The 22,573-nt window shown below is 41.6% G+C and overlaps 1 protein-coding gene across 2 annotated transcripts in view; it reads right to left on the minus strand.

The window, feature by feature from the left end:
• ADARB2 (adenosine deaminase RNA specific B2 (inactive)) overlaps positions 1 to 20,973 on the minus strand; it is a 320,892-nt gene extending 299,919 nt beyond the window's left edge. Inside the window, exons 1-2 of one of the 2 annotated variants that reach the window (XM_086741922.1) lie at positions 20,844 to 20,973; positions 11,427 to 11,433 (exon numbers count right to left, since the gene is read on the minus strand). In XM_086741922.1, coding sequence (XP_086598048.1) covers positions 11,427 to 11,433; positions 20,844 to 20,943 — 107 coding nt within the window. In that variant the 5' untranslated portion in view covers positions 20,944 to 20,973. The remainder of the gene's footprint in view (positions 1 to 11,426; positions 11,434 to 20,843) is intronic. The other variant, XM_086741923.1, reaches the window with a different exon arrangement.
• Positions 20,974 to 22,573: the final 1,600 nt, after the last annotated feature.

The following is a 22,573-nucleotide window of genomic DNA, read 5'->3' on the forward strand; positions in this document are numbered from 1 at the left end:
GCTATACGTGCTGAAAAAAAAAAACAAACAAGCTAGTATTCACAGATGATTATTTTTTAATAGTTCTGGCCTTGAAGCAGCAGCTCACATTCCCAATATTATAGGGAAGGAGGAAAGCAGAAACATATCAATCACTCAACAAAGCAGCTTGTCAAGGAGTGGGCATTTTTCTTTTGTAGCATTTTCTTCTCAGCAGCTGCCCACGTACAGCCTATCAGGAGATATCTCAGGTGTCCATCAGAATATTTTTCTGTGCTCTCTCCACTGTTAGTGCTTGAGCTTAATTTATTTGTCAAGTGCTCGTTTGGGAGCAGGACTAGGGGGGTGGGAACAGGGAGAAATGTGCTCGTTTCATCATGACACTGCTCCATCTCTCTGCTTTCTATCAGCCTGCAAATATTTACATCAGACTTGCTGGATTTCTATATCTTTTTTGATTTTTTATAATTAATTCAGTCTCAATATTCTCCTTATTTCCATACTTTTCAAATGTCATTTCATCTCTTTTGATCAGCTTCCATTTCTTTTCTCTCTTCTCCCTCTTTGCCTTCATGCTCTTTCTGAATTTTGAAATGGATTTTATTGGTTGATAGAGGCATTTGAAATGCTTTCAGAGGCTGGGCCTTGGAAACACAGGATAGCAGATTGCTTAATCACATTTCTCACCTAGAACCTGTATAATAAGGGTGATACATAGGGTGTGAGGCTGCGAAGCTACTAGTGAATATGAGCTAATGGACCTTGGCCAGCCTTAATTAGAGTTTCTAAGCCAAATCTTTTCCTCCTCTGGCCATGAGCGTGTCAGCCTATCAGTTTTATAACAGCTGTCAACCTCCTCTGACTAGTTTATCTTCATCTTTCCTATTTTGTGTGTTGACACGGCACCAAAAGAGTTATTCCCCTGCAGCAAAGGGGTCCTTTGCTCTGCAGGCAGAACAAAAAGTGTCTCTTCTCCAGGGCACCTTACCCTACCCCAGGAGGGGCCATGTGTGGCATAAACCACTGCACCCCTGACTCCCTGCCCCTTCAGGATATGGCAGTCTGGCACTTAAAAAAAAAAAAAGCCAAAAAAAAAGCGACCAAAAAAAAAGCCCTAAAAGCCCGCCAAACCATCACTTCAATACATCCATTACTGAGGTGCTGGCATCCACCATGAATTGCCTTGCCTGCCAAAGAGGGTAGAGAGAAACAACTTCTTTTCCTATTTATTTCAAACTAGTTTAGGAAGGCTTATCAATTGTAGATGTGTTTCCCAGTGGAAAGCTTCCAACCAGATGTGCCACATGTAAATCAAAACGTGCCTTCTTAATAACAAAGGCCTGTTTTGATCAGGATGGGCTGATAAATTGCTTTCTGCCTGAGGATAAAGAAGACTGGGCTTTAGGTATGTAAAAATGGTAAATATTTCTCTTCTGCCTTTGTTCTTTCCTAGCCAAAAGCATCTTAAGAGAGCCATCTGTTTCCTTGCCACAGAAATAAAAAAAAAAAAATTAGGGTTACCAGGCTCCCTGTGCTCATTCATCTGATTTTGCCTTGAGTTAAAGGTTGGAGAACCGTCCCCATTTGGGAAGGTTTTAGTTCTGCCACTGGCTACGATAAAGGCTGCTGTTTCTATCCATCGCTTGGCTTGTTTGTCTTTGGGTTTTTTCTTTCAGCTAGACTTGCAAAAGAAATTGCACTGTTCTGGTGCAAAATGAATGGGATTCATTTCAGTTGATTATCTTCATCTATTTTTCTCCACTGAAGAAGAGAGAAAAGTCCCACTCATCCTCCTGCCCTCCTCTCGCCCCCAGAGAAAGTGGCAATTGTACCATTAAGCCTCGAGAGCTTTACATATGCAAACACAAACACAGTCCTTACAGGAAAGATCTTCCCTATCCATATGTTCATCTCCTTCCCTTTACCTAAACCAGACGATTACCTCAGCAGCTCAGCTGTGTTATTGAGACATTTCAGCGTGAAATTTGTTTTTCCTCACTGAACTTTAAGCGGAATTTCAAGTGCCAAGTCTCCAAAGCCAAGTGGGGCTATTAAGAGATAATTACTAATTATGCTAATTTGAGAAGTTGTGCTATTTCTTTCCCTGGTCATTTTATCTGCAGCTCTCCTGAGAGAACAGTCCCCATTCAATGTTAATAACCTTTCCAGGCTAAGCATTCAATGGAGGACAGTGTGTCCTAAGCCCTGGAATATTTTACAGTTAATCTAGATACGTGGCTGTAAATTAGAAAGAGAAGCAAGTTGCACTAATGCTAATGACTTATGTTATTAATTTTTTGCAGTAGCAGAAATATCTGATTCCTCTCCATTCATAGACTGATACAGCCTTTTGCTGATGGTTTTATTTTAAACGAAAGAGTCCTCAGTGACTTGGAATATTCAGTACACTAGTAACATTTCTCAGCGATCATTTTCTAATCCTAACGATTGCAAGCTTCCATAATAATAGATTAAAACAAAGAACAGATTTGATTTGCAATTTCTAAATGTCTCATTTATTTTTGCCTTATTTATGTAAAGGTATGAAACATATCTTTCCCAAGTTCTAGACACTGTGTTTTTTTTTTTCTTTTCAAGACAGTGGTTATTGGGTTTGTTAGTCTGTGGAGTATCCTGACAGAATAAGAGACTGTATTTTTTTAATATAAAATATTGTTTTTATATTTTATTTGATATATAATTCCATCCCTGTTCTGTGGCAAAACATACATATTTCACTTCTTTTTTTATTTATAGTTTGTTTGTGGAGTGGCAGTACCCAGAGCCTGCTTGGCTCTCAAAACGCAGAGGCACAGAGAAAGCCCTCCTGCCACACTACTTGTTGATAAAATCTTGTCTCTCTGCTTCCTGGAATGGGGGCCTCCCAGTAAAGGGACAATAGCCACAGACAAGGTCCAAGAGCAGAGCATGCTCCATCAGGAGACCATGGTTACTCTGATGTGATCGTGAAGGCCCGTTCCTGCCATCCTTAGGCACGCAAGTATCCCATGGAATGGACAGCCTGCATCCCTAAGAGCAGCTCCTGGGAACATGGGCTGCAGTGGCACCCTCTCCATTTGTCAGTATAGCATGAACACCATAAATATCCAATGGGTGACATCATAAAGCAGATAAAGAACACAGTCAGAATTGTCTGCCTGCAGCCAGGGAGGGCAGGGCCTCCACGAACAGACAGGCCACCTCCACCCACAGAGCCAGCACTAATGGGAAGGATGACTCTGTTTCCAGAGTGAACAAACTCCTGTCCTCGTTGGAGTTCATCACCTAGCTGCACAGCTCACTAAATTGTGTACCAGCAGGTTTTTTTAATGAGTGCAGTCCCACTTCTTGTTTCACAGCCAGCTGTGTGAGGGATTTCAGTGATGGTCCATGTAGGGCCACTGTGGGAAATTACAAGCTTCACACAGCTGTGGGAACGTGACCTTGGAGAGGGGAGCTAGGAGGGTTGTTATCTCAGAGAGGGGAACTAGGAGGATGAGCAGGATGTTGCTGCTACCCGGGAACCGCTGTTAGCCAGCACGGCACGTACTTGGCAGGCCTTGCTGCATGCACTGGCCACGCATGCATCAACACCTGGTCAGTACTCTTCCACTGAATCTGCTGAGGGTATAAACAGAGGCAGCTCACAGCAGAGGGAGAGAGAAAGGACCCAGAGCACACTCTATGAACAACAGGGGACGCCCTGAAGGTGCTGCGCCTCCCTCCCTTCTCTGCTCTGACCCCGCTGATAATCACCCTCCTGCTCGGCGGTGTCTCCAGCTTAGTTGTGTTGGCAAGACTCTCACAAAGGGAAAACAATACACTGGTAACTGCTTATGCTAGGAACTGTAACTGCTTATGCAAGGCTATAATAGAGCAATAAATACCCTTGTGCTTTTAAATATCATATGCTGGGTGAACTTTGTGCATAGGAATCCTACGAACCGGCTATAACAGCGACGTTGACCCAGCTATCTCCAGGCCCATGTCCTCAGGGGTGCTGGGTGGGGCATCACGCAGCTGTGGCATCGCAGCCCCCGCCATGGTAGCCACAGTGCCTACGGCTCGCCAATGTTCTTGGTCACCTCCTCTGTCCCGGCTGCAGCGGTGGAGTATGGTCTCCTCTTCAAAATCCTCGCCTGCCGCCTGATAGCATCAGTTGGAGCCTCCTCCGAAGGCCAGATGCTGCCCCTGCTGCATGTTAGGGCTCCCATGGGGGAATTTTTAGCAGAGTTTATCTCCGTGAACACCAGCTGCAGGTCCTCCAACGGCCACGTAATGTAGGTATGCCGCTGGATTTGGCCTCACGCTGATCAGTGAAGACAGCAGGGCAGAATGAGCTGCAGGTACTTATGGGTGACCACAGCTGTGGTACTGCAGCTCAAGAGGAGAGTGCAGAAAATAGGAGACATTCAAAATACTTTTATAGGAATTGGGCTTATATTCTATGTATTTTTGCAGTTTGCTGCATCTAGGTGCAAAGTAACTAAGCAAAGATCCCCTCCACGCAAGCAAAATAAAAATGAGGATTGAGTGACAAGAAAACAAAAGATAGCAGTTCGCACTTGGATTTTTCACTATTTTTAAACCATATACAGGCCTAAAACCAGTGGGTGCATTCTTTTAAAAGACAAAGAATGTAAATATTCAAAATCTTGGGTAGCACCTATTTTTGGAAAATGTAACACGCTCAGTTCAGCACTCCCAACGTAGGAGTGGGAGGACTACATTCACATGAGACGTGAATTATGTCCTAGTAATAAAGGAGAAGATAATTTTAAGTTTCAGCACTGCCAATTTCAGAACAGGGCTTCCTTTAGTGAAAATCCATTTTGCAAGCATGTGAACCTCCCCCCAAACCCCAGGTAAACATCATGTAAGACACATCTTCCCTGCTGATGGGGCTGGAGGGACCAACAGGCCACTGCGCTCCTGCCATATCATCATAAGACATAGAAGAAACATGGCTGTGCGTCTCCCTAACTGGTAATACATCTCTCACAGCTTCATGTGAGCACATTCAGCAGGCCTGGCTGCTATTTGGACCATCCTGTGACCCCCAGCATGTCAGCAGTTCACTAGCACACACCAAACTGAAGGCCCTGACCTGCGCTTGGACAGACACACACAGAGTTCATGGGCTCCTTCATAAAAAATAACTTTCTGGCCATGCTCAATGGAAAGCATGTGCAGAAGGTAACATAAGTAAGTGTCTCGTGCACAAGTCTCGCGTCAGCTCTCCCTCCGTTGGACAGATTGTTGTAGCCCGTGGGGGTCTTGCATCTCCCCTAAGCCTCACCAACTCTTGTGACATCACATCTTCTAAAGAAACATACTGTTTTCCCAAAATTCAGCCTAACCAAGTTGCATCAGAGTCAGCTGCTCCTTGCTGATATATTGCTGTCCAAAGACAGCAGCTACAGTGACTGGCCAACTGAATAGAAGCTGAGAAGACAGTGATGCATCTGGGTAATATGAGGCTGTAAATGAATAAACATCTGTGAGAGAGAAGATCTCTTAAAAAACAAACAGAAAAAAGAGGCAGTCAGGAAAGCAAGATGCCGTATCTCCTGAAAGGCCTGCTGGAATATTTAAGATTAGTTCTTCCTGGAGAAAGAAATGAGTGCTAGAGACTATTTCAAAATGCTTCACGGGCTCCGTTGGTCACAGCCACACTTGTTCTGTGCACTCTGGGAAAACAGCAGACTGCAATCACAGCCTCAGAAAGTGCTTCACATTGCTAATTCTAGCTGAAATGAAGTTTTCTGCACATGTTATTTCTTATTCATGTCTGAAATTATTTTTTAATCTAGTACCTACAAAGATTGTGGATAATCACACAGAGTTGTGAAAGAAATAAAAAAATCAGTTAAAAAACCCCTAGACATTAGTTGTTTTCTTTCTGCCCATATTTATGTAATGAAAATGTTTATGACTATACTGTTTTACAGTATCAGTCCAAAACCTGTAATAACTCTATTGAGAAATGTTTGGAGCTCTCACTGATTTTGAAAGGCCCAGTCTGCATGAACAACAGAAATGCATAGCTGCAAGAGACCCCAGCAGCTGGCTGGCACCATCAGGCCTCTAACCAATGTAAGAAACTATGTACAGGAGAGCCTGAATACCCTGCTTTGGCCCAGTTCAGGCTGAAGGGAACAGGATCCTTTGGATGGACAAGCCCATGTGGGTATCAGTTCCAGTAGCAAGGAGAAACAATTTATGCATAAATTATGTGACACTTGGAGACAGCCAGTTCCTTTTAGAGAAATAAATTCTCCCTGTGCTGCTAGCTGGTGCTTGAGATGGTGACTGTCCGTAGGTGGGACGAGCAAAGAAATATTTCATTTGTCACTCTACCTGTCCTGACAAACATACGACATCTTGGCAAAATTTCTCTCCCACTATCCCATCACGCTGTGCATCAGGGAGGGAGGAGAGAAAGTTTGCCATCCCAGGGTTTCCAGCTGGAAACAGCTAACGGCAAACAGATACTTGATCCCTCCTGCAATCCCTCAAAATCTCAATCCCAGTTATACCACAAAATGTGTACAGCAACTGCAGCAGAAAAAAACTGCTTCCAGCACAAGCGCTGAGCAAACAAGCTTCACATGGAAATCTTGACAAGGAGTTGAGGAAAGCTCAGACCTGAACCTCTGAAGGAGGACGGTCCTTTCACTGCCATGAGTAGCTGGTACAGCTGCAGGTCCTGTAATGCAATTTTCTGAAAACCATAGATTTTGGCATCCTATGACTGCATTAAAATGTTGGATTTATTTACTTTTCATAATTATACAAATACACGTATGTTTCTATCCCGCATCTTCGCAAATAAAATTTTGAAAATATAAACTGATGAAAGCTCTGCAAAAGAAACAATTCATCTATCATTATCTTTTCCCAGCCACAGTTTAAGTTGATTTTTGAAAAAAATAGTCATCTGAGGTCCCAAATACTACAAAAGAATGCGAGCTATGGACTCCTTGACTTTCACTGTTACCCTGCAGCCCATCTGCACAGATTTATTTTCAGGCTAAGAGTCCAGATAATGCAGAGCGTAACATTTCACCCTTAAAAACCCCTGTTACGATGAAGAACAAACAATAATCATGTTGGGTACAAGATGCAAAGAGATGAATTACAAGGCAGATGTTCGATCTTGTCTTTTCAGCTGAGATTATAAACGGTCTGAGACTAAGAGAAAAATTCAGAGCCTGAAACTGAAGGTTTGCTAATTAATCAGTTGTAACGGTACAGGGGATTACAAAACATGATTAAAACACACTGTAAACAAGAAAGACAAAGGAGGATGGCGGAGGGAGTATGGAAGCAGCTCTGTCAACAGAGAAACATCTCTACACAAGCTGGTGAAAATGATGCAGCTCATAAAAACTTGTGCTTAAGCACAAGTTAAAACCAACTGCAACAATAAAAAGACAATGTTATGAACCAAATAAATTCCTGGAAATTTGGCCTAATGTTTGTTAAAAAAATCACAGTTTGATCCAAGCTCCTTATGAAGCCTAGGACAAAACTTCCATTGAGTTCAGCCCTTTATATAAATATGCATGCACGTTAATATACGCGTTGTTGGAGCATATATTTGCACATTAATATGCATAGTACTAGAGTGTCTGTGTTTAAGTATATAAATAGAAATTGAATATAAACGTATGCATTCATAGCTTTGAAATTTCATTAGTAACGAAACAGCGCAGAGAAATTATTAGCATTTTTACATGATGATTTCTGTTTAAGTCAGATACTGAACTGCTACTGCTACTTACTTACAAGGCATTCAACAGATGGGGAGTCTAGACTGATAACTTCTGTGAATCCAAGTGTATTTTTAAACCTCCCTTAATGTTAAATTCTGATGCTGTGCTGTAGGGATGAAATAAAGTGCTCTCCTAAGTGTGCAATTTTAACTTCCTTGTTTTCTTTTTGAGACTCTAATTTGGCAGTGATTCACCACTGACAGTGCCAGTTAGCATGACCCTAACCCTTACAAAAATTACCACCAAGGTCAATTTGCACTGAAGACAATGCGACCACCCATGTGAGGATGACCTATGGGATGAAGGTCCCGTAAGCGGTAGGGCCTGGTGCTCCTTAAAATAAAGATCCCCATGTAACAGTGCAGGATCGGGCTCCTATTATCTTAATCTCTATTCTGCCCTCAATCTCTCTCCCTTTGCTAGTGGAAACAAAAAAAAGAAACTGTGCTTTCATTTGCAAATTCTCAACAATGTTGATACGTGCATATTTTCTGTCATATTACCTATTCAAAATAAATTAATCTATAACCTTAATGTACATAAAGGATGAAAGTAAACACTGTAATAGTGAAGACAATTTTTTTCTCTAGTTCTTTTTACTGTTTTGGAAAATGAAGGCAGTAAAGTGATATCCCTTTAGAAATACCACTGCTTACTATTTACACAATTTCAAACTCTATTACTTAGGTAGCACTTATTTGTGTGGTTCATTGCTTGCCCTAAGAAACCTTCCTTTGTTCAAAATATGAACTTATTCTAGATTTAAAATGGTAAAAGCAAACTAATGTAAAAACATAATGAAATCACCTTCAAATCTGCTTACATTCTCACTTTTCATACAAACCCCCATCAAAAATAATCCCCCAAATTTCTCTCTGAGATTATTCCAGCAAATCCCATGCCCATCAAATCCTAAAACATACTCCACCTGCTAGTGAAACTATCACAGTAATTGTCTGGGCTTTTATCTAATGAATATGCATTAAAGCAGTCAAAACAAAATTCTAACTTAATCTACATTACTAGGGAAAGTTTCTGAAACAAGCTGTTGCAGGGAAATTTATGTAATATGTTGTCAACATTCGGCAGAGACAAGCTGTCTACTAGAAAGGGCTGATGGAAACCAGTTTCCTACATTCGGCTGGGGAGCTGTATGGTTGTCACGCTTAAGCCACGCTTTTGGCCACAGATGTGCTGAGAGCATCGCATCTCGTTGTGCCTTTAGCGTGCCTGCCCACCTGTGCTTCACCTCTGTGTGCAGGTTGCGCTGATGATCACCGAAAGGTCTCTTTTTGCCATGTGGCTTTCAGTGAGTCGTCCTCATCTCTTCTACAATGCGCAAATGCTCTGATACCTGCTGGAGCGCAGCAGATGGAAATTCAGTGTCTGTGTGAGGTCTGCATGACTGCACCTGCAGACAGGCATCTGCCCCGACGCCAGCATTTGCAACAATATAGCAGGGGGCAAACCAACAAAAGGAAAATTATTTCAAACCAAGATTAACACGATTAACAAACCACTCTTTGCATCCAACTGCCTGCACACGATGTGCACGTTGCTTTTGCTCTAATGGCCATCAAAATAATAGTCTCAGCCCCTTACCTTTACTTTTTGCTGTCTCCCATTTCTCTCTAAACAGCACAGAAACCAACTTTACACGCGCGTGTCAGAGAAACATTTCTTCAGCTCAGGAAGTGGTAGGAAGATCAGTTTAGATGTGCTAAAACAGAATAAGCCCTAAGAAATAAGTGTTGGCAAGTAAGTGCATGACGAACTTTTTTATATGTAGAAAATTCTTAGATAAAGAATTGTGACTTCTCATCCAGTTTCTGATTCCAGTAAAAAAATTAAGCACCTGCATATTTGTATGCAGATCTTGTCACTTATTATTTACTGCTCTTCTGAGAAGCAATGGAATGACTGAACAAGTGATTTTGCTGAACCAAGGCCATACGTTACCCCAAAGACCTTTCACAATATATTGGTGCGATCCAGCCTCCAATCTCAGATATACGTTCATTTTTATAATTTGTATGAATAACAGATGCTTCAATAGATGAGGATAAACGAGGGGATTAAGACAACAACAAGAAGGAGAGGAAAGAGATGGGTGTTTTGGTAAAGAAAGAAACACATCCAAAAAGTGCAAATATGTGATAAACACATGGATCTTCAGGGTTACATACACTATGTTTTGTTTTAAGAGTGGCTTTTTGGAGCCCTTGCAGTTATCTTTTTAATCATTAATACAATAGATTGAGACAGTTTCTGTAGTGTTTAATTCATACTCCTGTTAAAACAGCACTCTACAAGACCCAGAACAGTGTGTACTTTGTAACCTCTACTTTCATATAATTTTGGAGACTCTAGATGAGGACTTGGAGTTTTTTGAGGCAAATCTGAAGTAATAATATATAGGGAATAGATTTTTTTTATAAATTGTTTTTAACTTTTAGAATTACCTTCCTAGACTCAGAACCCAGGGCTTGGTTCTTTTTTTTATCTTAGAATTGTCTGCCACACTTTAGTCAAAGAATTATCTTATAGTTAAATAGTACAGTCAGTTTACAGTGGTTTTAGCTAAAATGGAAGAGTCTCCTGGTCTTCCTAGAAGCACATGCATATACAAAATTGATGAACTACATGCAAGACACAAATGTAGGCACTGTTACCAAGATTTTTAACAGAAATAAAAGTTACTGAATTTAGATAATATTTAATCTTACTGAAATTAACGAGCAATCTCATTAAAAAAAAAAATCTGTAACAGTTTCAATCAATTCCATACGCAAATTCTCAGAGCATCTGAAGGAAGTAATGCATGTGATCAAAACCAGAGTTATTCTATAGATTTGTCAGCAATGTGTTGCTAATATTGAAGAAAGACTTGCCTTTTAAATGTAAACTCGGATACACAGAAACCTTGCCCTCACCATGTATAACAAGCCATTCTGGGAGAAATCAAAAGCCCTCCAGGAACTGAAGAGCAAATGTGATTTAACACCAAGGAAGAATCTGATCCCCATGCATTTGTTTACACACAAAATAGATAAATAAATAAATAAAAAACCTTCTTTCAAACACCAGCAAGCAGATAGGCAGAACTGCTTTGCAAACAAATGTAGCAGGCTGCCTTGCGGGCAGGAATTGATTATACCTGCTCCTGCCTGCGAGCTCCAGTTGCTGGCGTGCAGCGTGGCACGCCGTCCGCCTTGCAACCAGCAGTGCTCCCAGGGACCTGCCACTTCCCCCCGGTATTTTGTATGATAAACCCAAGGGATGTGATGCGACTACAGACATCATGCACCCACAGAAAAGATATGAACTAGAAACTGGTTCATTTGACACTTGAAACTGGAACGACAGACTCTTCCTAATTAATTCTGCAAGAGATTTATTAACTGCTCTGACTCAGTTTCCCTCTCTGTAAACTGGAGGAACGTGGCCTCTCTGTCTGTGAGAGTTAATAACAACTTTTCATAAATACTATGTGCATGTACCTACTACAATTACACTGATGCATTATTATTAACTCTGGGAAACAGGAGTCCTTGCTGGCGAGGATGAGTTGGAATTATCTGAAGAGAAGGATGATCTCAGTCACTGGCAGGGAAAAAATAGCCCAACGTGCCTTACATCATAAAAGTATAAATTTAATAAGGAATTCACTGGTAGCCTTTGGGAAAATCTGCCAAAACTCCTTTGTCTATGGTTTCTTACCCCATGTAAGCAGAACATATCACCTGCTCAAAAATGTGCCTGGGCTAACCAATCTATAAGGCAGTGTTCTGTTAAACTACTTCTATTACAAACCACATTTCTAAACTGCAAAGGACTATTTCATTTCTGACTAAACAAAACTAGTGTACATTTTTTTAAATCCTCACTTTTATTTTGACACCTAATAACCATCTTCTGGTAACTGCTGCTGTATCTCACTGCCTGTTTTAACCTTACAGTTTACACCTTGTGCTAGAACACGCAAAGACTCCAAGTCTCTTAATTTTTTTTTAACAAAATGAATGCAGAGCTAAAGTCTCATTTTAAAAGTATTATTGGCAGGGTACAAGTTAACCTAGAAAGACTTGCGTTTGACTTGTTCTGGCAGAATCAAAATGCTTTACATTTATGCTTGAATACTGTATATTCCCTCTTCTTCCTGCATATGAAATCTAAAGGATTTGCACAATGAAACTTTTTTCTTTTTAAAAAAAAAAAATCATCAAATGACTTGTGCTCATGGATTTCAGCTGAAGGCACAAAAAGTGCTCCTTGCGGGCACAGCACCAGGTAAAGCAAACCTCTCTCATACAGCCATAAAAACCGGTCATTACAAACATGAGTTGAAAATGAGTCGAGTATCTTGATTTTAGAAACAACAGATTTTACAGACACACATCAGATGCTTTAACATAAATAAATGATAAACGCAGATCAATCAATAATCGTTGCAGCAGTTGCAGCTGGAGGAGGCCTGCTGTCAGTGATATTACAGCACGTTCCCTTTTGGTACTGTTTCTTTTAAACTCCTAAATCCACGAGCAGCAAGAGCAGAGCTCCAATTTAATTACTGCCTGCGCTGCTCAACAATGGAGGTAACGCAGACCACTGCGGCTCTGCCCCTCGCCTCCCAAAATCACCACTCATGCAGACATGTAAATAGCAATTCATGATTGGCATGAAGGGGGGAAATTACAACCTCGAAATCAGCTAATGAAAGTTAATTTCAGTTAAATATTGCTCAAGAATCCAGAGGCATTTTGCCTGACAGTTTGTGGCAGGGCTGCTGGCATGGATGTAAAACAGAGCACGAGCTCAGGGTTGGCTTCCGCTCCCAGTTATGTCAGCTCTTCCGTAAGATCCAGCTGGAGAAAGATCAGCACACAAAGGAAGTTAAGACCAAATCCACCTTTTTGGTAAAGGTTTGGGGTTTCCTGACATGAATATTACAGGCTCTTGCATAAGCATCTGTCTTCACCACTCTGAATTACTTAGCTACTCAGAAAACATATCTACAAAAAGATAATATAGAAATACTCTGAATAATCTGGCTAATAAGAAGTTTCTTTCATTTATTTATTTCTCACTCTAAAAAAAACCCTTATAATCCTTGTGCACTTGTGCCTTTGTGATTTGTCAGTAAGACTATCAGAATTACATAGAGGAAGATCATACACAAACACTATGAGAATACTTAGATATGTATTTTTAAATTACAAATTCATACAGCATGGATGGGTGGATGCGTATAAATACACAAATGATACAAATGTATTTTATTTTTACATCTAAACAAAATCCTTCAATGTAATACAAAAATTAACCCCTAACATAGATATATTTTTTGGATTCTACAGCCTTTAACATCCTTTGTGTAATGTAATTTGGAGTTTATTATAGTCATTCATTTAATACGGCTAGACAGCTGAAGCAAAAGTGTGTATTACATACAAAAATGTATGTACGTACATATGTATTTAGGCACAGACACACATGTATATAGCAGCACAGTTCTGCCATCCCGACTCACACGGAGAAGTTTCCATTCCAATTTTACTTTGAGTAGGGGCAGCAGCATCAGGCCTTATACAAAGGTAATGCATTATTAGAGTTGACTTGACAGCCATCGTTTTGCATTTGGCAAACCCCACTATTTAAGCAATAAATAGCCATTTCGCAGTCTCTGAGAACTGGTAAGAAGTGGGCAACTGCATAAAATTAGTTGTGTGTACATCTTTTTCTGAGGAGATGGAGATAAAATATCTGTCAAATTCTACCTCTTTCTTCCCACGCTTTCCAGCAGCTTTGACTCTTCATGCTGATGTTTCATTAGCAATTTGAGAAAGGTGACTCTGCTAATAATTTTGAACACCATTTCTCTTACAAGGAACAAAGATGATGTAAAAATGGGGGGAAAAAAAAAATCACACTTTATCATTAAGTACTTTGCTGAGATCTACTTAGTGCTCATTCCTCAGTCCTGAACCACAAATAAAACACCACCAGCATGTACTGCAGGCTTCAGAAACAGCATTCAGAAATGGCACAGCTCCAAAATCAGATGCCATAGTTGGTGCAGTGCTGGGACCAAGCCCTAAACCAGTAGGAACACCTTCACAAAGACAGAGTATGGTTTGCAGGGGTAATCCCCTACTATACAATATTCATTTGATGACAACGCACTAGCAGTCACACCAGTAACTGTGGGGTTTTTTTTCTGCCTAACTAATCATCATGTGTTTGTAAACTTTGTTTTCACCCCATTGTCCCACCTTTTTGTTTCTTTTTCCAAAGGATTAAGAAAGGGGAAGGTGTATTATTTTTTCTTGTATCCTCCTAACCTCACTACAGCATCCAAGTAAGAGACTGGGAAACAGTCTGAATTTTCGTCTATTTTTACATATATCATGCAGGGAGCTGAGTGGGAACAGAGAGGAAGGTGACTTAAAAAGCCGTCAGGAATATTCCAAAGAAATGCGTCTGCCTTCCTCGCAGCCGCGTTCCTGGGTTTGGGAGGCACGCGGGCGGAGGGATGCGCATCGCCACCACCGTGAAGCTGAGCAGAAAGGCACCTCCTGAACGGCCGCGCTACAGCTTCAGCTGAGAAAACAGCGGACGGTGCAAAAGCCTCACAGTGAACAGCAGCAAATAAAACATCTGCAAATCACCTTTCCTTGTAATCCAAGTAAGTCAGGAGCCAGATATTTTCCTGAAAAAGAGGATTCATATCTCATATTAAAAAAAACCAAATCCTTCTTAATATATCCTACCTCAAGCCAAAGCCTACATTCACTGAAGTGAGCAGTAAACTTTTTAGCGTTAGTCTCAGCTGAGCTGATCAAACACTTCAACTCCCTACACATATGCAAGTTTTATTTTTCCATACCTTGAATGAATGAATTCCCCAGGCCAGCTACGTACTGCCTCAACAGAAAAAGTCCTTCCACTCCTATTAAACGTGCTGAAATTCTGTTTCCGTAAGGGCCTCTGTATTTGTAAATAAAAAAATCAGGAATAAATCAGAGTAGTCTGTTTACCTTCTTTACAATATTTTCTTCTTTAAATTAATTTTACTAGAGTCTTTCTTAAGTTTATCTCCAAAGTAAACAATGTAAATCTTACCAATTTCCTGCTACTGAAATTTTACACATCTCCAATCCCTTTTGCCATATGTCTCTGAATCTTCACTATTTCTAAGTACACATTTGGGAGCTAGAATAGCCAGAATGAAACAGAATATACTCAGTGAAAATACACCTTTCATTCATTAATGACACCATAATATCTTCAATCTTAGCCATCCTGCTCTTCACGCACTCTGCTCTGCTCTATGCCTCCCTTGTTATCACGCTTTACTTGGGAGAGATTTTCATTAAACCATCCACGGCGATGTCCAGTCCTTAGTCCGGAGCAGGTATTGTTAACTCAGGGCCCCAAAAATATGTCTTCATATTTCAAAACCATCGTAAGTAGTAAGAAATTCTAGACTGACTGAACAACAATGATAACACCATCCATTTAATGCTTTCTATTAAAGCATTAGATTTGGTTATTTTACGACTCAGGGAGGGCTGCCTATTAGTATGGGCTGACAAGCTGCTTCTGCCAGTTAACAAAGCAGTCCTTTAAATATATTGTATATCACAATAGGCTGTTAAAAAGTCCTCTGGGTTGGCTGCTTCGTTTCAAATTCATATAGCTGGGAATAAAGGTCAGCTAGAGCAGGAAGCTAAGCACTTCGTTTTACTATTGGAACTTATATAATCTGCAGGCAAAACGAGCTGTTCTACGCAGAAAACATCAAGTTCATCACAGATGCCTTGAGAATGATCTATCTACTGATGCATATCAGCTTTTTTTTTGTCTGGATAACGAACAGTTTACATGGAAAAAATGGTGAACTGCTGGAAAGGTTGTAGAGATAGTTAGCTGTAAACAGGGATCCATTCAGGTTCATTACTACTCACAAAACCTATACAATATTGAACAGCAGTAATTCAGAAGTCATATAATTAACAGAGATCACAGATATTCTAATGCTCACTTTTTAAATGCAACCTGCTAACCTAAAGGTATTGAAGGAACCTAAGAAAACAGTTTGCACAAATCTTTAGTAGCTTTGATATTTCACAAGGCAATTTCATCTGACCTTTAATTTTTAGTGCCGTGTTTTCCATTTGTAGGGTATCACTTCAGAAAGGGCTGCCATTAAGTATTTTATAAACACCATTAATATCGCTTAAACTGGAATTTGTAAGCAAAGCTCTCACCTTATGGGAGAATTTCCCTACCCAAATCACCAAGGAGAAGCTACAAGATTTTAAGCAATTTCCAACAATATGACATTGCCACTCACTTTATATGTCTCTGCATCCCCACTGAAGAAAGCAAGACATCTGACTTAATTTCTGTGTTCAAAAAGGTAAAAATGGCTATACATGTCAGTGCTCATGTAAGATATGGTCAATATTTATATTAGTGCTTTTTCTACTTAGATAATTAATGCTTTGAGATAAAGTTGAAATATTTTGTTCTCTCTCAAAGTAAAATGCGCCATTTTATTGTCCTCACGCTTACATGCTGTTGCTAGGAAGATACAACTCTGCTGTAACCTAATCGTCTGCTATTTAGATATGGACTCATGAATCCCATATTTTTATTCTAAATTTAAGTTCAGTCATCATAGCTAATGTCCTCGATGCTATCTCAAATTGCTGTCATTACACGGATCACTAGAAATTGGAGGTAATACTAAAAGAAAAGAAAAGAAAAAGGAAAGGTACCAAATTAGATGATGGATAAAGGTTTAATCAATTTAATTTTATCACCAAATCCAATCCCTTCCTCTCGAGCTGTCAGGGGACGAGATAAGCGGAACACATCTTGAAGCACGATGCAATCCTGTTGTGGGGAAGGAGTTGTGTCCCTGAACCTCGCCAAGATGAAACATGCTCATTTATTACTTTGGCATTGCAGGATGATGAAGAACCAAGCTGGTTTCCTCCCTCCATCCTCAGCACGATCTTTCTATTTCATTAATTTTTCATGGAATTTCATTTCACAATCATTTTGCCTCTCTCACCTGCTTGCCGCCCATATTTAGTTTATTCTGTCAACTTTTATTTCATGTTCCGTTGTATCAGCAACAGCCTCGGCCATGGCTTTCTAGCACATCAGGGATACCTGATTCCCTCCTGTTTCCAGTAATTAACTTTAATCGCTAGCTCTATAAAATGGAATTACAAATAAGGTGGATAATTTGTTGTCTTCTACTGGAAAATAACTCAGAACAGGCATATCTCCAGTCATCCATTTCATACTTGCTTTCTGTATGTTGATTTCTAAGAGGTTGCCGTAGGCTGCTGAAGTGTGGCCTTTTTAGTATTATCAGTAAATAGCAACTCTGCTTTTGTTTGGTCTACTTTTAACCATTTATCTCAGAAAATAAGCCTTCTTTTTCAAAATCTATACCACAGGCTATGAAATTTACAGAAACCATGCTGAGGCCGCTGTGCTGAATTCTGCCAGTGCTCTGCCATATTCCAGAGCCCTGGAGGAAAAACAACAAGAACGCACAAATCCAGCAACTTCCTAAAAATTTAGAACAGATTTCTCTAAATCAGTAGGCAGAGTTTTCTGAACTCTAGTCATTTTATACACATAGATAAGAAGACCAAACAAGCAAACAGAGAGAAATACAAAATACCTATTACTGCTTTTACACTGAATTATTATGCAGATAATCTGGCAAGACTCTGTATTCATTTTTCATTAGGTCTTTGAGAAATTCACATATTTACTTCCCACTTGGAATTATTGTACTTATTTTCTAAATAACGATGAAAATATTTCTACCAATAGTAATTAAAAAAAAATGGCTACAGATATCCACATGTTCGCTTTTTAAGACACTTTCTGCATGTAGTGTAAAACTGAATGAAATCACTATGCAAATATGTGCTTGCAATGTGATATTCATTGCATGGACATTTAATGTTAAGTCTTCAAGGTAGGATATTTATACTAAAAGGGCTGCTGGATTTCATAAGCATAAAAATAAGATGCATGCAAATTGATTATTGGACGATGTCATTATACACTGGAATCACACTCTGTCCTACACTTTTCCGTGCTCTATTTGCATATATGGAAATTCTCTCTGTCTCTTGCAGCACATGTTTTTACTGATTTTGAGCCTAAATAGACAAGGAAATTTAGCTATTCAGAGAATGTTGTTTGCTTTCCTTGCTTGAACTTGGTTCCTGCCTCCAGGAAGTTCCTAGAAGAGAGTATCCAGGTGTAAAAGAAATGGAGCAAAGTGCTGTACCCAAACACACTAACTTATAATTCACACTAACCAGGACAAAAATATGACTGAAAACATGGAAGGTAAATCGGAAGGGGTAAAAACTACACTATTACATAGAGAATAGTATTTGCTTCTACTGCTACACATTCCTAGATATTCTATCAGGCGACATTTCAACCTGGTTTTAAGCACAGTTCATACATAACATGTAATAAAATATATTAAGTTGTAAAAATAATTTGTCGAGTGCATCTCCTTGAGGAGTCAGAATGTGACAGATAATTTCATTTCCTTACTCTGATTACTACTCAATTTAATTGTAAGACTAGAGTGAATTTCTTTGTCTACGTGTCCATAGGCATGTGTGTGTGTGTATGTGTAAACATATGTGCCTAGTTGTGCACTTTAAAGCATCTATTAAAAGTATTCTTGCTATAAAGAACAAAATATGTGCTGAAGAGTAGTTAAAGGCAAGTGTCTTCAGTGTGACTCTCTAAAAAGATGTTTCACAACCTATTAAACAGATCAAACCTGCAAAACAGTGGAGCTCATATTAATTCTCATAAAGATGCAGTCGTTTATGAGCCTAATATACATTTCCTTGACTAGTCTTCAGGATAGCCAGTCTGCTAAGCAACACCTTTGTATTAGATACCATTAAAAACCCCATAGAAATATTTGATACATAAATAAACTAGCATAACAATAAAATCCAACAGGTTTTTACACTGGGCGTGCCTTAAGTTACAGGCATTTTTTTTTCCAGCAGAAATTTACAGGAATATATATTTTTATGAATATAGACTCCGATTATAACAGAAGTAAATCAAAATCATATGAGCACAATCATTGCTCTCTGTCATTAGTACACTAACCAACTACATTATTTGGAAGTGGTTACAATAGCTCGTTTGGAGGAATAAAAATCCTGAACTCTTCAAGTGCACATTCTCACTGATATTGGTCAGTCAAGCTTTTTCTAGAATGCCATCAGCCCCCAGCTGTGTATTCTACAAATAGCTGCCATCTACCCAGTTATTGCTTAGCAAGTTTTTGTGGTTTTTAGGACATTCAGCTTCCACCTTATTTTGGCAAAACACAGAGCAACAGAGGAAGCATCAGAAAAGTCTTACTGAAAGACCTTCACTTTCGTCTGCTGCTCAGAAACAAAATTAACACTTATGATTTACCTTTATAACAAAGCCCCTTTTCTCCATTGCATAAATTAATGGATTACTCTTTTCTCTTGGCCAAGCACCGGGTAGCTAAGGCTAGGCTAAGTTTGTAATTCCCTAGAAAAGTAGTTTTGCTAGAACAAATACAGCATAAAGAAGTCTCCAGAGCACAACTGAACTACAAGCAGATTTAAAGAGACTGAGTATGGTAGCTCTCCCTTTGTTTAGTATTTTCAAATTGATTCTGTAATGGAGCATAAAACCCAGCCTTTGTCAGCGGGTGTTGAAGTGTGCTACAGATCTGGAGTTACAAGTCAAGGTTACAGATCTGCTGGAAGTACTGACATATCTGTGCGCAGGTCACTATTTGTTACTATGACTCTGAACACAGAGAGTTCAGACATGAAAGTTTAAACAGTGACAATCAAATGATACAGCCTAGCATTTAGCATTTGACCAGTTTTTAGTAGTTATTATACAAAACCTGCTTTGATACCATTCTAAAAAGTTATCAGATACCATGCTCACTGGCTTTAAAACAATCAATAATTAAAAGACGCCTCCAAATTAGGATTTCTAGAATCAGAAGAAGAGATGGGGTATCCAAAGCATCAGCTTCAGCTGACGAGCTAGCTGACTAAAACTTGTGTTAGTCCCACACACACAAGGATGACAGTCCCAGGGTAGACGGTATTTACTGCTTAGATAAACACTTGGAGTTAGCATCTCTGCAATCAAATGCGCTGCAGCCGGGCACCTCACTCCTATCCGTTCATTTTACTTTAAAGTGCTCACAGGCTGTTAACTTTGCCTTTTTTAGGCAAAACATCAAAAATCAGGCAGGAGTGTGTCATCCCCTCTGCAGGAGAAAACAGGACAGCCTTGCGAAGCGCTTTTATCTAGGGCACATTCCCTGTTGGCAACGACATCCTGTAGCTTCACTTCTCCTGCTTACGGCAATCAGCGCCTTCCTAACAGAGGTTTGCTCAGGGACGGGGAACAGCACCCAAAGAGCAAAACTCGGCAGGCCTTATCTAAAAAATGAAAAAATTTACAAGGAGGTAGTTTGGGGAGCGCGAGCCGCCGGCCGGGAGTTGCGCGCTGCCCCGAGGGGCTCCGGGACGCGCTCTGCCCTGCCAGGGGCACGTCCCGCCCGTGGGCAGCGGGCACGGCGGGGCGGGCGGCGGTGTGTGGCCCGGCTGGGACAGCGCCAGGGCCGGGGCAGCCCCCGGGACAGCTCCGCCGCCCCTCGCTACCTGGGACGGGGCACCCCCCCCGGTCCCCGCCCGCCGGCACTCCCAGCGGGGTTCCACCGGGAGAAGGAGGAGGTGCCCGTCCCCGGTGGGGGTAGAGCGGCCTCCATCCCCCCAGCCGGACCCGGCGGCTCGGCGCGGCGGAGAAGGCACCGCCCGCCCCTCTCCGGCCGTCGGGGCAGCGCCGCGCACAGACAATAAAAACAGGGGCAGGCGGTGCGCCCGCCGGGGCGTGTGTGCGGGAGACAGGCGGAGAGAGAGGAGAAAAACAAAACAAAACAAAACAAAACCAACCAAACAAACAAAAAAAAAAAACAGGAAGAAAAAAAAAGGAAAAAAATTATCTTACCTTTCCTCTTCGACCGCCTCCTCCTCCTTCGCTTGGACTTGCATTTCAGCTGCCCGCTCGGCCCTCCCGCCGCCCTGCTGCCGCCCAGGACGGATGTCATGCTCGTAGTTCAGCCCCACGCCGCCGCGCCGAGCCGCGCCGAGCCGCTTTCCTCCCGCGGAGTTTCTCCTCTTGCCGGAGGCGGCTTTTATAGCGCGGCGGGTAGGGCGGGCTGCTCGCCGCTGCCCGGAACGGCGGCGAGGGGTCGCGCCTCCGCCCCGACGTACAGGGCCCGGCCGGGGCGATGCCCGGGGGCGGCGGCGGTTCTGCCGGCCCCGCGCCCACTTTTTGCACCTCTGCGAGTTGCTGGGCACCGGCCGCTTTGAAGCCAACGGTGCGGGGGTGGGAGGGGTGCGGGGGGAGGGGGGGCGGGAGGCGAGGAGGGGGGGCGGATTTGCTGCTGCAAAGTCTCCCGCAGCCCAATCGCTCCCGCCGCCCTGCTCTGACATCAGCTCCGTCAGCCCTCGCCCCCAAACTCCGCTCCCCCCTGGGCTGCCGGCTCTGCCTGGCTCCCGGGAGAAAGCGAGGGAGAACGGCCCCGGAGGGAAGGAAACCATCCTGCCGCCTCGTCTGGGAGAAGCCGGAGGGGCTCGCAAGGAGGGAGGCTGCGGGCAGGATTTCAAGCCCCCTTTTTTTTTTTTTTTTTTTTTCCCCCTAGCTTTAGACCATGTGGGCACTGAACACTCACAGAGAAATGCCGCTGCTGTACTCCCTAACCGAACACTTACTAACTAGTTCACTAATTACAATGCTTATTGTTCCCAGGGAAGGACTTGGAGTTACTGCTGAAGGATCCCTGTATCCACATATCCACAAACCTTACGCAAGAGGCTAAGTGTAGCGATTCCCCTGGAATCTCCAGTTATTTTTAAGGTACGTGCTCTGCTACATTCACGATCAAGGGCAAAAGCTCTGTGAAAAGAGGAGTGTGTTGTCGCTCAGGCTCATATATTAACACTCTGCAGTGCCTCATTTAGGCAACTGTGCAATTAAAGTGTCGGGAGCAGAGGGGCTTTTACAGAGAGGAAAGATGACAACAGCATTCCTCTGAAAAGCTCGACTACAAAGCATTACACGTTCGTTACAAAAAGCCAGGGTATGCAACAGATAAGATACTGCTTTAACTTACAGGGGACCTACTGCTTCTGTGCTCTGTCCTCCTTAGTTATTATCTAACTTAAAAAATACGTAGCTGGAAACCTAGGCAGTGAATGGAAAAGTGAAGAATATAAAGAAAAAAATTATGCTAAATAATTAATGTCATCGTTAGCGCCTATTGCATTTGTAGTCGGCTGGAAGAGCACAGTAAAACCCTGTTTATCAGAACTCCTTTAATCTTAAACTTCCCCTTGCTGGAATGTAGGTTACCCAGCTCCTGCTGCTAAGCACTTCCAACTCTCCCAGCTATTACAAACCCTCTGTGTTTGGCTGGTTTAGGCTTCTGTCATTTTTGGATAAGGCAGAGCTACACCTTACACAGATTTTCAAATGAAATAAACAAAAATATTTCAGTAAAGGTCTCTAAATCTCTTAAACCAAGATTTGGATAACACAGGCGTGCCAAGATGATGCTAGCTTTTGGACCCCATCCTCCACGGAGCAGGTCGCACATAGTAAGAAGGCCCTGTGTACCCTCACTTTTAGCTACACTGCACAGCATAAAGCAAGGGGGAAAGTGCCCCCCCCCCCTT

The sequence above is a fragment of the Chlamydotis macqueenii genome, chromosome 2 (genome assembly GCF_036417535.1).
Source record: "Chlamydotis macqueenii isolate bChlMac1 chromosome 2, bChlMac1.mat, whole genome shotgun sequence".
Taxonomy (NCBI): Eukaryota; Metazoa; Chordata; class Aves; order Otidiformes; family Otididae; genus Chlamydotis; species Chlamydotis macqueenii.